Source organism: Helicoverpa zea, chromosome 18 (genome assembly GCF_022581195.2).
Source record: "Helicoverpa zea isolate HzStark_Cry1AcR chromosome 18, ilHelZeax1.1, whole genome shotgun sequence".
NCBI classification, from domain to species: Eukaryota; Metazoa; Arthropoda; class Insecta; order Lepidoptera; family Noctuidae; genus Helicoverpa; species Helicoverpa zea.
Window position 1 is genome coordinate 11233879 of NC_061469.1, and position 18133 is coordinate 11252011.

The following is an 18133-nucleotide window of genomic DNA, read 5'->3' on the forward strand; positions in this document are numbered from 1 at the left end:
CAGAGCTCTCATCATATGGCACATCAGGCTTGTTAGCCAGGACAGTGGACAGTCATTGGTGATGATAAATTGATGCCAGCACACCTCCAATTCCACAGGATTGTATTTCAAAGCAAGATGTATTATCCTGGCCATTAGATGATGTCTGTGCAATTGCTTAACTGAGCTGATTTGAAAAATCTTTCAGTGGTGGAAAAGCTACTTACGTTATTTTTAATAAGAAGATAGGGTTTCTTTATATAACATACGTGCCAAAGTGGTTTAATTCCATAGGCAGTCGTAGGCAGCAGGTAACAGGACTGATATCTTTTTACCCCTGTGGTTAAAAATGTTCCAACCATAACAAAAATTGAAGTTAATGAATTGAAGGAACATCGGAATACGTACACCTTACTTTGTGAATACTGTTATTTTTTTTTAATGGACACATGCACCTTCTGTTCACTTCCTGACTGATATTGACAATAATATAATGCACTGCTCCCAAACTAAATGTAGTGGTTAAAATCCATAGCTGTCCTACGCTATCACGTCTCATATCTTCGTTCTCCGGTGGTTTACAATTTTGCCCATAATAAAAAATGAAGCTTAGGATATAAGCTATCATTTGATATACAAACCGTTTTCATTGGTTATGCCGGTTAGATTCACCAGAACGGCGAAATACGTACACCATACGTTGTAAATACTACCTGCTAATTTTTTATTTTTTTCAATAAAATTGGAAAATATGAGCACAGACACCTTCTGTGACTCGTACTGACAATTATTGACAATAATAATGCACTTAAACATCCGTTCCATACAAAATATGTAGTGTTTCAAGCCCATATGCTATCCTATGCTATCAAGTGTCATATCTTCGTTCTCCGGTGGCTTACAATGTTTTGCCCATAATAAAAAATGAAGCTTAGGGTATAAGCTATCATTTGATATATAAACGGTTTTCATTGGTTTTGCCGGTTAGACTCACCAGAACGGCGAATTACGTACACTATACGTTGTAAATACTATTTTTTTTTTTTTTTTTTTTTTTTTTTTTTTTTTTTTTTTTTTTTTTTTTTTATTATACTTTTTGCACACATTTTACAAAAAAAACAATGTACAAAGGCGGACTTAACGCCTTAGGCGTTCTCTACCAGTCAACCTTTAGGTGGAGGAGAAATTTCATGGCAGGTGCACTAAATATGATAATACTACCTGCTAAATAATCTTTTTTTTTTCAATAAAATTGGAAAATATGGGTACAGACACCTTCTGTGACTCATTCTGATAATTATTGTCAATAATAATGCACTTAAACATCCCTCCCATACACAATGAAGTGGTTCAAGTCCATGGGCTGTCCTATGCTATCAGGTGTTGAATCTTCGTTCTCCGGTGGTTTACAATGTTTTGCCCATAATAAAAAATGAAGCTTAGGGTATAAGCTATCATTTGATATGCGAATGGTTTTTATTGGATATACCGGCCAATTTTACCCATCATCCTTTGACAACTAACTTGAAATTGCCAATACTTTGAGCAAGCATAGTGATTAAAAATATTTCCTTCTCGGGAAAAGTAAAAAGACTGTTGAATGATGATTATAGTCGGTCTCATCGACAAATTATTGGATATTTCATTAAATATTGGACATCGCAGCCAGCAACGTTGGCGTCCGAAACTTCATTAAAAAACTTAATTTGCAGTCCGATAACCAAATTGCTTACGTTAAAACTTGGTTCCAACGAAGTTTATGCTGAAATTCGGTTGAAACCGGTAAAGTACAACCATTAATCGTAATTGATACCAATTTTCCGAAAACATGGTAGTATTTTATGAACGTACATAATGTATAAGGTGTAGCACAAAATATATTAGCAGGTATATTTTGGTTCTTAAAAGAAATGATGCTCAAAATACCAAAATTCAAAAAGTCTACAAAATTACTTATGTTTTAATATTCACCAGCACCAAGTCAGTTATTTCTAGACAATCATGAAGTCCAAAATATACTGTCATTACCATACTCATTACTGAAGAACAAGCTTCACTGTACTTGTTTTTTTCCTCAGACAACCTTTTTAACGTTTGCGCAAAACTCCGCTCTGTATAAATACTATCATTTAGCTTGTTAACCGTTCGTGTTTCAGTAAATAAAAGCACCCTTAATTCCTGCAATAAAGGCCCTGTATTTACTTTAATTATTTTTTACATAACAATGTAAACGCAGTCATTTTTATGTCCCGCTGAAGGGTAAAAGTCTGCTGTTGCTTTAATTTGTACAAAGTTGATCTCTCTCAATTCGCTACCGGAATTAATATGACTAGTTAATCGCGTGGCAAGAGCTAGTAACTCTTATATTTTTAAGACTTGTGGATTATAAGAATAACAGGATTTTTTTATTTCAGATCATCGGCGTCATATCAGTGTTCTTCATATGCGTATCAATAATATCGTTCTGTCTAAAAACTCACCCGGACATGAGAGTGCCAGTGATTAGAAACTATACAGTGACGACAGCCAACCAATCGCAAGGTTGGGCGTTGGACAAAGTGCAAACAAACGCCCATATAGCCTTCTTCTATATAGAATGTGTGTGCAACGCGTGGTTTACCTTAGAAATCCTCGTTCGTTTCATCTCGTCACCCAACAAGTGTGAATTCGTCAAATCTTCCGTCAATATCATCGATTATATCGCCACAATGAGCTTCTACATCGACCTCATCCTGCAGAAGTACGCGTCTCACGTCGAGAACGCGGACATTTTGGAGTTCTTCTCCATCATCAGGATTATGAGGCTGTTCAAACTCACGAGACACTCCTCGGGTCTCAAAATTTTGATTCAGACCTTCAGGGCGTCGGCGAAGGAGCTGACTCTTCTAGTGTTCTTCCTTGTACTGGGTATTGTGATATTCGCGAGCCTGGTGTACTACGCGGAGAGGATACAGACGAATCCTCACAACGACTTCAACAGCATACCTCTGGGGCTGTGGTGGGCGCTGGTCACGATGACCACTGTTGGGTATGGTGATATGGCGCCGAAGACCTATGTTGGCATGTTTGTCGGTGCGCTCTGCGCGTTGGCAGGCGTAAGTATGAGCAACAAAAAATCTTCCGCTTTTTAACTGCATAATACCGCCACGATTAACAAACATGTTTTTAGCTGTGTAAAAATTAAAATGGAAACTTACCAAAAGTTTAAGTTTAATAAAAAACCTTTCTGTAACAGGTGCTAACGATAGCTCTTCCGGTGCCCGTCATAGTATCCAACTTCGCCATGTACTACTCGCACACACAAGCGAGAGCCAAACTACCCAAGAAGAGGCGAAGAGTCATCAACGTTGAGCCTACTAGGCCACCCATGCGTAAGTTTTCCAAAAATCCTTATATTTGTTGAGCAAACCTACCCTCGAAAACCTGTCAAATCTCTGATAGATCATTAGCACCAAAACATGATCATGGTAAAATCATAGCCACTATGCACAAGTTATATGATAAAGTTGTAGCATTAATTCATCTCGATGATGTTAAAGTGAAAATTGGTATCCAGGTGCCCCAGTACCAGGTGCTCCTAACCCCCTAGCACCAGGCATGGGTCCTCAGGTAGTGAACCGCAGAATGAATGCCATCAAAACGAACCATCCTAAAGACATGATAGGCCCTAATATGGGTAAGTAATATGATAAACCACTATATTAATCTATGTCACAAAATTTTGAAGCTGTGGGTAATATTAATGTACAGTAAAATTCTAATGATGATAATCACAATACAAATCTGCATGATAATAAAAATAATTAATTCTTTGATAATCCTGAATCTAATACTAGAAATAAAATATATCAACTAAACTTATTCATAGCTTCACAATCTCACTGTAAACACTTAAAACTGTGGAATAAACAGCCATAGCCTAACTGTACAATATTCTTCAAAATTTTCTCGGAAGGCAGATGTTACTATGACAGTAGGCCTTTGTAATCCACTTGTAGTTTTAAGCACTATAAATGTTTTAATTCACGATGTAGAGCCAGAATTTGATGGACATAATAACAAATTGGCGTTTTTCACTGAAATAGATGAACAGATCACATTCACTGGTGAAATTGAACATGAAAGATACACCATACAATTGGTAACTTACAAACTAACTGGACTAATTGAGCATAATCCTGCGTTTGATTTAGATGTGGCTAAAATTAATTATCAATGACTTTGATGATACTATGAATAGTACTCAGAAATTATAAAACTTTTTTATATAAATAAACAGTTTTACATTCGCGAAATGTTCTCAAAACTTTCCTTAAACATTTGGATCAACATGAAAATTTCAAAGAATTTAAACAAGATCACAATCCCTAAATTACTGAACAAAGCAGAATCTGTAAATAAATTAGGCGCGTTCGTCGCCCTGCGTTACAAAGTCATTGATAATGAATTTGGTAATATAAATTCTAATAACCTAGTCACGTGACTAACAGTAGCTTATGCAATGTAATCCTCCACAGATGGTGATCGTAGCGAGCTAGAGGCTATGATCCAAACGACACCAAACAACTGCAAAAGAAAAAATTTAAACATGCTTTAGAAAGCATCACACAACGCCGTTGGAACCGAACGGGCTTTCTATATCGCCTGCACACTCGGATTTAGCTTACAGGAATGCTAATATATCTTTAGTCACTAATCAATCATTACCATTGTCATTATCATGTTTGCACATGGCAGTATCTACAAGCAGCACTGGATCCACCGTCTAGGTCCCTTTGCTTCGAGGGGATGAAGGTTCGGGAATTTGTATATCTGTGTTTGTACCCCCGAACTCTTGCTTTGCTTCCAAAATTGGTGTTGTCGTAGATATATTATGAGTTTTAAATAATTTTCTAATGGTTATTTCATTTTGCATTATCCGTGAATGCTTGTTTGATCGATTATTATGAATAAACATCGTTGATCCCTTATGTTCTAGATAGTGATGTTTCAGTGTTTTTTCAGGCAACAACCACACACCTCTACCACCATTAAATAGTCAAAACAAAACAACAAACGAAGTACCAAACTCACAGCCCGTCACATCGGTACACTTTTAGTGATTACACTAATATTCTACACTAACACAGTGTCATATTTGTGCTTTTTAAATTGTACAACTAATGTTCGTGTTTTCCTAGCACTAGTTTTGTCTTGTGAAAGTCTGTCAATGTAAAATTTCGTTCTTATATTCTTTTCTCTAATCTATATCTCGTTTTCCTTATATTGATTACAATTCATTTACCAAAACAAAAAATATTTATCCCGGATAAATGAGCATGCATCTGCATGATTGTTAAATTAACCTTCTTAACCATTTGTGTATGACTAGTCAAAGACATGATAATAATTGTTCATTTTATTTCCTACAGTTGCAACTTTGATGCCGGGAATGGACCTATCGGTCACGACTCGCCTCTCACCCAGCCCCCAAGGGATGAGCCCTGCGCTCGCCATTGCCATACCAATGATGAAATCCGTGAACATAGTACCCGCACAATGTTTCGACAATATGGCCTATCATAGCGAAAAATCAGAAGATCAGGAGAATGATGACAACAAAGAAAACAGTAAATCGTGCAGCCGTCAGGAGTCTGTTGAGAGTGATAACACCGTCAGAGTTATGAACTTCAAGAATGATATATTCAGAGACAAAGGTAATGAAGAGAGGACGGATGCTCGTACGCCACTGTTGAGGGATCATAAGATTGAGTCATTGGATGAAACGAAATTAAGGGACAATAAGACGGAGAAAAGGAAATCGTCTGCTTCGACATAACATTATTGATATATATTGACCAATAGTGCTAAGAATGTTTTTAAAAGTCGCTTGCTATAAAGAATAAAAGATAAAGGAAATTCATTCTTTTAGTAAAGAATGTCTAAGAGAATGAACCAAGAAGGAAAGATTTGTCAGTGTCATCATCCGGAAGCGAAAAACCAGAAAAGTTAAGGATAGAAAATGGCAAGCCCAAAAGAATAATGATATTACAAAAGTATTCTAATTGGAAGACTTAAAATACGATTAAAATAGACAAACTAGTCGGTGTCAGTTTATAATAGTTGCATAAAAGCCTTTTTTGAAAGCAGTTACGATTCTATATAAAATTGATATAAATAATCATGATATAGTCTTTTATTCGTAAGTGCATTCAGGGCCGTGATAGACGTAAGATAGCTAAGTGTTTACAGCACTTATTAACATTTTATAACACATACGTATTTAGAATAGCTGCTATCACAATCTAGTAAAAAATAATTGTAAGCCAACGACCAGTATAGACAGGCCCATTTTATCTTTCTCCTACATAAGCAAAGTGTTGACCTCGAGCCTCTAGTTATACTGGTCGCGTAGTCATCGTTAATGACCAGAAAATTCGTAATCATAGTGAAGTATGTTTACTGTCCATTAGTGAGAGAGGTGGAGCTTGTTTAGGTCTAATAAATACAAATATTAAACTTGATTTCCTCAACAAGCAAAGTTTCCGTTTTATATAAACAAGAACATGAAACTACAGCACAATCCCTTATATTGTTTACTCCAATTTTGGGTGATTAACTATCTGTATTACGTAAAACTATTTTCGAAATAAATGTTCATTCTATATTCAGTTCAGAATCAAATCGAGCTTCACCTCTTCCAAATAAGCTAACAATAATTTTATTGTAAATACTAGTAGCGTTAATAATTTTGTATCTTTAACAGTTAATAATAATCACTAGACAACACATATCATTGGCACTTTCTTTCATTCTTGGTGTTATATACCTGTTTTACATGTATATAGATAAATATAAATAGCATAAATTATTAATAAGCGTAGATAGTGTTAAAGAAATTATTTAACTTAACAAAAAATACAGTAACACAGCTGATAATTTCTTTGGCGTTTTGAAAATACAAATGAATACTAAGCTCGACGCTCAAGAAAACTTGAGAGTGCTATCATAGAAAACAGCGTTTATACAAAGTTAGCCCTTTCATTGCGACTTGTTAAAGATGAATAACGGTGTAATCATAGCCACGATGAAATAAAATGAAGACTTGCCATTATATCTGACCTCGTTTCTTGGTCTGAAAATACGTTGGTTGGAGCAATTCCACCGAGGCCTAATACAGGCTTTCTCACTTTTTGTTATTGAGTCTAAAGATATGCGTATTCACACGACTACTGGGAAAAAGAGCTGTATACAAAATAGCAATGAAGGGGTACAACGCGTAGAAAATGTAAAGTGGGCTTCTTTTGTTTATATGTTGCTTAGCAACGATTGAGAATTTTTTCCTTAAAATAAATTGAAAGTCATGTCTAAATTCGGGGACCCTTACCGTCTTACCACAAAAACTTTTAAATGTCAGTTTATGTCTTGTCTAAAAAAATGACAAATTATGATGTTGACATACGGTTCATTTTGCAGACAAAATTTTATTAGACAAGTGTAAAACAGGGGTTAAAGTTTTTGTAGTAAGGCCATTGATGTTTTATAAAATAAATAAAATAATGTGTGGGTTTTATATATATCATGTGTCAAGATTCGTAAAGTACAAGCAGTTTTTACTCAATTAACGTTATTGAAGAACTCGTTATACAGAACTCGGGGAAGAACTAATAGGTCATCTACATACAAGAAAACAGCGCTGTAGCTATACTTAACTATATATCAACTCCCATAAAGAAACTATATCTGAAAATATTTTTTGAAATAATCTCGTAACAGTTTGGTGTTTGAAATACTCCATCTAGTAACAAATACCTGTATACTGTATACTGTAAGTGACAATTTCATTGATCCAGTAGAAACTGCTTGTAACCATCTATGCAATCTTGACACGAAAATCGGTACCATATCGAAATTATCAATTATTTAATTTTCATTTCATTTTACTTGTACTAACAAACATTAACGCATACAAATCTATTTAACGCATCAAATGCATTTTAATGTTACCTAGATAGCACAACGTTTTGTTTAAAAAAATGTATTTTGTAATTTAAGACGAAAAGTTTGGCTATAAAGTTATGTAATTTATTTTCCTTTTCATTTTGTTTACTAACCTGCTGGCTTACTTCTGACATCATTTGATTACTACAATTACTTAAATTACAGGTACCAGCTTAGTATGATATTCGAATAAACATCAATTTAACTATAATCTGTTTGACGCAAATAACAATAACATTTCGTCTAAAAATAAGCCAATTACAATTGAATTCCAAGTGGATCGAGATCGTGAAAGAAGTACATCTGAAAATAAACATAAAATAACAATCTCAAATTAAAACATTTATTCGCGCAGCATTACAAAGTAACTTAATTTTCCTGGAACTTGACTTTAACAAATCTATACAAAAGTAGCCAACAATAGACTAGAACAAAAGAGGGTGTTATCATAGTGTGAGAAGGTTCCAAGTACTGTTTATACACACGTACAAAGTAACTGTGTCGGTAGCCGACAACCCTATTTGGAAATAATTTATGACCTCGCCCTGACCTAACAAGGCTACAGTTTGTGGGTATTCATCATCAGAGCTGTTAAAATTCATATAAATTGCCCGCCGGTCCTAAGCTGGGGTTTGATGGGACGTGACGTGGTTTGCAAAATCATGTGCTCCAAAATTAATGTGTGACAAGTATGTTAATTATTGTCCTTGTTTTCGGATTATTTTGTTAACACTGGCCATTTTTAGGGCTTATCCACTGGCTTATGGTGGTTCTTTACTGCAAATTAAGACGTTATTTTTGAACCCTTCTTGTACATATCTCGTCTTCATTATATTCATGTCAACCAGTCCTTATTTATACAGCTGTTTCCAGTGATGCATTTACTAGTAAGTTCTACTGAACTTATACTTACTAAAGTAAAAAATAATAATAATATTTGGAGCATGCCACAAAACAGTTCTTTAACATTCAAGTGTCATAAATCTTCTTCACCGTCTTTCCGCTTCAGAAATAGTTTCCATTTTGAGGCCATCTTGAAAGTTATAATTTGTACCACACGCAAGCTGCACATAAAATTGCTTTTGAAATAAACTGGTGGAAAATTTGATTTTCAGCCAAATAAGTTTTGCAATTGGCCTCATAGTGCCACAATACCTGGTGTTGGCAACCCCGCGGTTTTAACATCGCATTGTAATTAAAACTAATATAATTAAGTTTGTAAAGTTGGCTAACTGATTGGCGCGTTGAAAGTTTAAATCAAAATAGGTTAATTGGTTATAAAGGCAACCATTTACTAAAACATACTGAAATAAGTCCTTAGAGTACAAATACGGAATTACAAACCGAGAAAAGCACAACTCTGAAAATTGCGACGTGAATTGCTACTGTACAGTTTTCTTTGACAATACATTGTCTAGTTCACAAATTAATATCTACGTTATTCGTTAAAAATACGAACATAACTTCTAAAAGACGTGATACGAACCTGTCCCTAACTTGCACGAGGTGTTGCGGTACATCTCTTGGAAGCGATATAGCATCGCAATTCTGTGATACTCTTTCGATCAGTCTAAGTCACCAAGAACTTTCCATAATACCTTGTCACCACTCTATTTTATAACTCTTTTTTAACCTCTTAACATGGAAGCAACATCTGTTTTACCGCTCTATTTAAAAGTCAAACGGTATTTACAGGCGTACTATCGCGATCAATATCTCCATATAGAAGAAAAATGAGCCATTACACATTGTTTATTGCAGACCCGAGCTTTCACGATCTCGTCCAATCGAGGAACGTGCCATGAAATGGTTTTGCCATTACCGCAGAACGCAGACTAAACAGTCGGCCGACAGTTGATGCGAACATCGCCAAAAAAAATTGATTCCGATTAAAGTTTTCAGTCAGTCTGATTGTCGGCTTATAATACCTGACCATTGTTATGTGGGTAATAACTACCATTCATCTTCATATTAATTCATGAGCTGAAAAAACTATCGGCCGACCAAAAGTTTATAGTGTGCACTCTTACCACTCACTTTGGAAATGAAACATGATAAATTGTACTACCATCCTTTCTCGCTAAGGAACTATGACGAATTTAACATTTCATGGTGTATATTCTTTCTCTAAGTTGGTTTTAAGCACGTAGCGCATAGCTTTATTATTTCCTTCTACTTTATGCTAAATATATATGTAAATAAATTTCTTAAAGCGGATTTTGAGGACCACGGACATAAAGTTTTGTACTTAATTCTTTAAGCCTACTCGAAGTAGCTGTACTTACTTTCATTTGGGTCTTGTTAAAATAAGTTTGAGTTTTGCACTTAAAAATTAAGTGGAATTGTGAGACGAAAATGGTATCATTATGTTTTTAATACTATCGTGATTATAACCAAAGGAAAATGTTTGATAAATCCAAAATTATGTAAACTCAAGCGTTATTTTTGTTAACCCTTTAAATTCTCTTAAGAGAATAAAACATATTCAGTCCAAATGTTTTTTTACTAAATAAGAACTTGTAAAATTCAACGCCTTTATCTAATATCGTAATACTGAAAACCTTCAAAAGGTTTCAAAATATTTTAAAAAATAACACGAACACAGGATTTTTTTCGAATAAGCTGTAAAATCAATAAACGTAAATTACATACATCTGCTGTTTTATAATTTCCATTTTGTAAATTACTGATGGTATACCAATAACGTTTTCCAATTAACACACAGTGTTAGCCACCGTGTCACTTTGTGTGAAGATTCTGAAGGAACTTACGACACGGTGACACACTGTGTCTGAAATGGAACACTCACGAGCAATGACGTAGTTGTAAGGCTTTCACAGTGAGTAAACAGGGCTTTGATGTTATTATATAGCGTTCTATATATACATATACAATTTTGAACAATACGAAAACAAATTATTTGAAAAAAATGTTCATTAAACATGTGAAATTATATTGTTGTTTTATTTCATATTTTCCTAACATTTTTTAGTAATATTATTTACCAAATATGTAACAGGATGTCTCTTCTCTTTGCATAGTATATTAGTTAATCTACCTTGTGCAAAATTAGTAAAATAAGTCAATAATACTTAGCAAGCAACCATACAATCACTTATTATCTATTTATTGGGGATCGAAACAATATATTCTTCTTCCATACTTCTCTGTCTGACTTCATATCAAAAAAGCCAGTCTTTCCAAATTAACTAAAAATGTTTTATCAATTTCTTTCCTTCAGGTAAACCTATGAAGGTAGGGGTCACCATAAACAAATTTAATACTGCCATAAAGCGACTATTAAGGTGAATATTGGACTAGATAGGAGTGACCCTAATAGTTTATACTGTTACAAGCCGATACAATTTGAATATTTCATGCACGTTCGATAAGGGGTCATGGAAGGGATCGTTTTTGAAATTAGTTAAGAATAAGGTATTAATAGATACTGTTTTTGAAGTGATAATTTATCGACATTGAAATAATTTCAAGTCTTAATTATTAAGACTTGATATTGGCTGAATGATACGGTAGTGCAAAAATAAGGTAAGATTTGGAGTCAACTACATAGTATGTTTCTGAAAGCTTTTTGTGTTAGCTAAGAGAAGGTAATAAACAAACAGTGGAAAAATAAATTAAATCATTAAAAGCAGAAAAAATCCCTTTATAATCAAGATATCTCAGATTACAAGATAGTTACCAAGAGGTAGCGTCTTATGGACTGTCGGCTATCAACCCTTGCTCAGAGGATATAGTCGCACCATCTGTCGGTAATAACCTTTCTTAGATGAGCTGGGTACATCTATAGGTAGGGTTGTCCAATTCTTAGACTCATGTAAGAAGTTTCTTTGGTGCACGTTTACAAATATATAACAATCCTCATGAAATACCTATATATATTTTTTTTTAATTTATAGAAAACAAGGCTGTCTAATTATTTTTTTATTTATGGATAGACAGACTGCGAACCAACCTTAATGCACCGCTCACAGACCCGCGAATCATATACCTAGTTCATATTTTTTTAGCTTGGATCGTACAATATTTTTTTATCTCTTGAAATCCTGAACACCAACCCTACAGTAGAACTCGACCAGCCATCACAACCTGAACAGTGTTCAAATGAACCGGTACCATAACGGACCGTTAAATAGAATGATATAACCATTCAGTGTATAACTAACGGTTAGTGACCAAATAATAGACGTTTAACTGCTGAAAGGGATTAAGGAAACTGCAGTTTATTAAGATGGGCTGCTGGAGGATTAAGACGTAATTGTGATAGTCATAACTGTAAGGTATGGGGGGAAATTTAAGGCTGTATGTTTTTATAACTTTGTGTTTACAGAGTGTAGGTAAGTACCTATACATGATGGAGATACATAGAAAAGTGGACTAACAAAGAGTTAATATAAAAATAAAAGTAGAAATAAAATAAAATGATCAGCATGTATTTTTCAGGCAAAATGGTTGTGCTGTAAAAGCATATCAGCTCGTAACCAGCTTACAATAATAAAAAATATAGTGCCTGTATATAAAGCCTTTAAAAGCACATGCAAACCGAGCCTTTCAACACCACACAATTAAGTAGAATATTTTGAAAATATTAAAAAGGTCAATAACATAAAAGATACTCAAAAATTAATTGAACTATGAGTTACAGTCTACAAATCGTAGTTAGGTTTATGGAAAATAAACTGAATGAAAACGGCTAATGCCACGTTTATACCGGTGATAAAACGCAAACGGTGTTAAAAGACTATCATTCTATTAGATATACAGCGAGCCATTTTTATCGTTTTACAACGCTGGCCCAGTTTTATGCACCTTCCTGTACCTATAGCTATATGATCTAGTGTATAACTGGTTTGTATCATCTGCCTTGCCTTTTACTTACTATAATATAGGAAGAGTGAGTGCACCTGTGTCTGCGCGAGCTCGCGGACTATAATGTTGTCACGTTTAGCGTGTGGACGGTTTAGATTTTAAATTAAACCCCACATTGTGAACATAAAAATTTATTTCCAAGGTCGCGATTCGAATGCCCGTCAGCAAAATTAATTTTGTTATATGGAGGTAAAGCGCGCTAGCACTGTCCTGGCTTCACGTGGAGAGATGTCCGGTGATGACGCTCAGCCGAGGAGGCGCTTCAGGGTGGACGACCCGCAGATGGTGATGCAGTATGGTAGAGGGTAATCGGTGCACGGTGCCTCTCGGTGCCTGTCGACGTTCGGCCAACGGATCAGCCGTGGCCCGGAATTTAAGCCGAACTTTGAACCCGAACTTTGGACCCTGGAATTTACATCCATTCAAATAAATGTCCATTTCTGATTGTCCTCCTCTGACTGTGTTTGCCGCGGAAGCAGGAAGCAGAAGCTCAGTGCGCTTAAGGCGAATGTGTGCAAATTCACAGTCAGAATCGGAGTTTACAGAGAACAGCTGAAATGTAATTTTTATATAAAATGTATAAAACATATAAAAAATAAGATGCAGGGATAAGCAAATGAAAAGAATAACCCTGACTGCTTATGATGATGAAAAAGGCTACAAATGATGCGACAATGTGCAAAGCAAGAAAAGACGAAATCTGCAAGTCATTTGCCAACCGTCACCCAATAGGTGGGTGGTAGCAATTACACGAATTGTTCAACACTTACCCAATACGGGGAGATGCACTGATTCTACAATATAGAGAATAAGTTAAACGAAGTTTGAAAAAATATGTTTTCAAAATTATAAAATAAAACCGTTAAGACCACGATTAACGTCACGCACTAAGGACTGGCAAAAGTGAGTACTTGTAAGGAGCGCGTGAACGTGTGTCTTCCGTGATGATATTTTAAAAATGGTCGGTTCGCTAATGCAGCTAACGAAACTCACGGAACACGCCCGTGAATGAGTAGCGAACGAATCCGATTTGCATTGGTACAGCAGTCCAGGTAAAAGAATCGAAACCATATCACAATGACGTGAAGTCGAATTTGGCTCAACTTGCCGTTGCACCGATACAGATAATGACTACGTACTGTTTGTTTTTTAAGTTTTAACTAAGTTACAATTTTTTTATTTCTAGACCCAAGTTGTTATAATAAATATGAATTTGAAAATACGTTAATCAGTTTAGTAAAAGAAATAAATAATACTTAATTAACGAAAAAAATAATTGTACGCGTTTCTAAACGCAACCGTAGGTAGACATTACATTAATTTATTTATTTTTCTACCCACCTTATATTAATATTTTGATTAAAAACAAAAGGCAAGTATTTTAAAACGTTGACATTAACGTACAACGTTACAATACCCCCGCGCACAGTCAAGGATTTTGTTATTTCTCTAAAAAAAATGACAAAATCCGCATGTTCTCGAACTATGTTGCTAAACTATTTGTTTATTCTTCCAAAATACACTCATTCATACATCTCTCAAACACACTCCAGCAGCAGTTACTCTTAGTATCTATTAAAATAACTGACGCACAATTGCATACTATTATAAGTGCCAGTATTCTTATTTACTTGACACTTTACAAATAGAAGTTCCAAGTGAAGGTGGAAAAGTAAGCGAGAGGGAACTAAAATAATAAATAAATTAAGATAAAAGATAACTTGAAGAAAAAAATACTGAATAGTTAAAATTGATGAACAAAAAATATTATCTATTGCCGACAAATAATTTTAAGTCTTTTATGTGCCAAGATCCTAAGTTTTTACCTGACATGTCCTGCAGCACATAAACTAAGGGAGACTTCTTTTCAATTATTTTAGCTTTAATAAATTTCGGTGCTAACTTTTTCGAAAACCGATTTGCCTTATCACTTAAAAAGTAAGCGCGCTTCATGACTATGTCTCCAACGTTAAATTCGGCAAACTTGCGTCTCAAATTATAATGTGAAGTGTTCTTTACATGGGCTTGCCATAATCTAGACTGCACAGTATCAAAGGTACTGGCCAAACAACCAAGGTTTTCTGCGTATATATCACGTGGCAAAAAGAGTATTTCATTGCCGAGGTCATTATTAATATAGTGAGACCCGCAAGAAACTAGTTCACGGCCGAAAACTAAAAATGATGGCGTAAAACCTGTGGCTTCGTTTACAGAGTTGTTGATGGCAAACTGTACTTCGGGAATAAATAAGTCCCATGATCTGTGGTCATCATTTACGTATGTGGATAAACAAGTTATAATAGTTCTATTATACCTTTCTACTAAATTTACCTGAGGGGTGTATTTAGGTGTAAAGTAAATGTTCGGTATTCTATATTTTTTAAATAAGGCATCAGTCACCTTCCCAGTAAACTGTGTACCATTATCCATTAATACAGTTTGAGGTATGCCGTGCACTAAAAATACTGACTCTTCTAAAATTTTTGTAACTATTTCGGCAGTTGCTCTTTTAATTGGGAAAATCGAACAAAATTTTGAAAAACAACAAGTTATAACTAATATGTAGCTATTCTGCTTTCTTGTAGTAGGAAGAGGTCCCATTAGATCTATAGAGATCATTTGAAATGGTCGTGAACATTGTTTAGGACGACCCATTTCTCCTAAATGCTGATGATTCTGGGCTTTGTAGGCTAAGCACTTATCACAAGTACTAACAAATTTAACAACGTCCTTATACATCCCTGGCCAGTAATAACGTAACGCAAGACGGCGGTAAGTTTTAAAAATGCCCATATGTCCTGCTTTAGGCTCGGAATGATTTTCGTGAATTATGGGCTCGCGAAATTCAGTAGGAACGACCTGCTTCCACGAGAATTCAGAAGTCATTTCATGCTTATTTTTAGAAAGCCGGAACAGTTTATTATTTTTAATAATAAAGTTTGCAAATTTTGAAGGGTCATTTAGGCAACCGTGGTAAATACTTTTGTACCAAGGGTCTTTAGTGTCCACATAAGTGGAAGAACCAATGGCACTAACTGGTACGCTCCTAGACAAAGCGTCGGGAATGACGTTGTCTACACCACGTCGGTGCTTAATAACAAAGTTAAAGGCTGATAAACGTACGCCCCATCGTGCCAGTCGACCAGTAGGGTTACTTAATGACAAGAACCATTTGAGCGCACTGTGGTCGGTATAGACAGTAAACTGTTGTCCGTTTTCAATATAGCAACGCCAATGCTCAAGAGCGGTAATGACAGCTAACGTTTCGCGCTCGGTTATGCTGTAGTTCTTCTCGGCAGCAGTCAATGACTTACTCATGTAGGCAATTGGATGTTCCTTGCCATCTATTGACTGAGTAAGCATTGCGCCGACACCGTAACTACTAGCATCCGTATGTACTTCAAACGGCTTAGAGTAATCTGGACATGAAAGTACGGGGGCAGAAACTAAACACTCCTTAAGTTTTTGGAATGCAGAGTCAGCTTCTGGAGTCCATTTGAAGGGAGGAGTGCCCTTTTTGGAGGAAGTCAACTTATTTAAGGGCCCCGCTATAGTGCTGAAGTTCGGAACGAAACGTCTGTACCATGTGGCAGTACCAAGAAAACGTTTGAGGTCCTTCCGACTTTTAGGCGTCGGATAATTGAGTATAGCCTCAACCTTGGCTGGATCTGTACGTAGCCCAGTGCTATCGACCACGTAACCGAGGTATTTGAGCTGTGACCTGAAGAAATTGCACTTTTCGAGGTTAACAGTTAAGTTAGCCTGTTTCAACTTGTCTAAAACGCGCAAAAGTAGTGTCATGTGACTATTGAAGTCTTCAGAAATGATGATGACGTCATCCAAATAAGCGAAGACTTTTAGGCCAAACTCGGAAAACAAAAGGTCAACGAGTCTCTGCTGAGTAGCCGGTGCATTTGTCAAGCCAAAAGCAGTACGCTTGAAACAAAAGGTGCCCCTGCCAGGAACGTAAAACGCTGTCTTCTCACGGTCTTCAGCAGCGATAGGTATTTGCCAGAAAGCCTTGGATAGGTCTAAACTTGATAAATAGCGCGCGTCTCGTAAGTTGTCTAAAATCTCCGATATGTAAGGGAGATTATAGGCATCGCGCTTAGTCACCGAATTAAGTTTGCGACTATCAAGGCAAAACCGAGGCTGGCCGTTCTTTTTATTTACGATCAGAACAGGAGATGACCATGCGCTCTCGCAAGGCTCGATTACGTCGAGTGAAAGCATTTCATCCACCTGTTCAATCAAAATACGCTGCTTCTCCGGTGACAGTCGGTAGTACCGTTGACGAATCGGTGCTGCGTTACCCGTCTCAATGCGGTGCTGGATAAGACTCGTTACGCCCAAACCTTTGCGATGAAAAGAAATGTCTTCGAACTGTTTGATGACACTATCCGCCAGTTTCTTTTGTGCCTCATCAAGATTAGTATAGCCTTGTATGAAGGAATGTTGAGGAGTATCTAATGAGCAATTAATGTCATTAAACATTGTAACGCTACCAGTATATTTTGGACATATCTTAAATTTACGCCAAAAATCTATGCCTAAAATCAGGTTCCTTTTAATATCGGGAATGACATGTGCCTTCAAAATGTGAAATTGATTCTCGAATTTTATTGGTAAATTAATATAACCTAAACTATTTAAATTTTGACCTCCTGCTGCCGTTACTGTAATGCAATCGTTTTCAATAAGTGGCAAGCCATAATCTTTAAGTATGTTATGAGCACTGTTGCCTATAATGGTTACCGCGGAACCGGAATCTAGAAGACCCGAGACGGTAAGATCGTTAATCAGAACAGATACATAAGGCCTATCATCACAGTCTCCTTTATCCTCGAGAACCGTGTAGATGTTATACGATTTAAAAAATAACCCACGTTGGGCGCCAATGTCACGTTTAGCGTGTGGACGGTTTAGATTTTAAATTAAACCCCACATTGTGAACATAAAAATTTATTTCCAAGGTCGCGATTCGAATGCCCGTCAGCAAAATTAATTTTGTTATATGGAGGTAAAGCGCGCTAGCACTGTCCTGGCTTCACGTGGAGAGATGTCCGGTGATGACGCTCAGCCGAGGAGGCGCTTCAGGGTGGACGACCCGCAGATGGTGATGCAGTATGGTAGAGGGTAATCGGTGCACGGTGCCTCTCGGTGCCTGTCGACGTTCGGCCAACGGATCAGCCGTGGCCCGGAATTTAAGCCGAACTTTGAACCCGAACTTTGGACCCTGGAATTTACATCCATTCAAATAAATGTCCATTTCTGATTGTCCTCCTCT

At 36.2% G+C, this 18133-nt stretch overlaps 1 protein-coding gene across 4 annotated transcripts in view; it reads left to right on the top strand.

The window, feature by feature from the left end:
• The window catches only part of LOC124638754 (potassium voltage-gated channel protein Shaw-like), an 84244-nt gene extending 77052 nt beyond the window's left edge, over window positions 1-7192 (top strand). For 2 of the 4 annotated variants that reach the window (XM_047175827.1, XM_047175828.1), the window contains 4 exons: window positions 2394-3074; window positions 3215-3350; window positions 3536-3655; window positions 5391-7192. In XM_047175827.1, coding sequence (XP_047031783.1) covers window positions 2394-3074; window positions 3215-3350; window positions 3536-3655; window positions 5391-5797 — 1344 coding nt within the window. In that variant the 3' untranslated portion in view covers window positions 5798-7192. Of the gene's footprint in view, window positions 1-2393; window positions 3075-3214; window positions 3351-3535; window positions 3656-4496; window positions 4774-4983; window positions 5067-5390 lie in introns of those variants that run through there. The other 2 variants (XR_006985402.1, XM_047175829.1) reach the window with 2 other exon arrangements.
• The last annotated feature ends 10941 nt before the right edge of the window (window positions 7193-18133 follow it).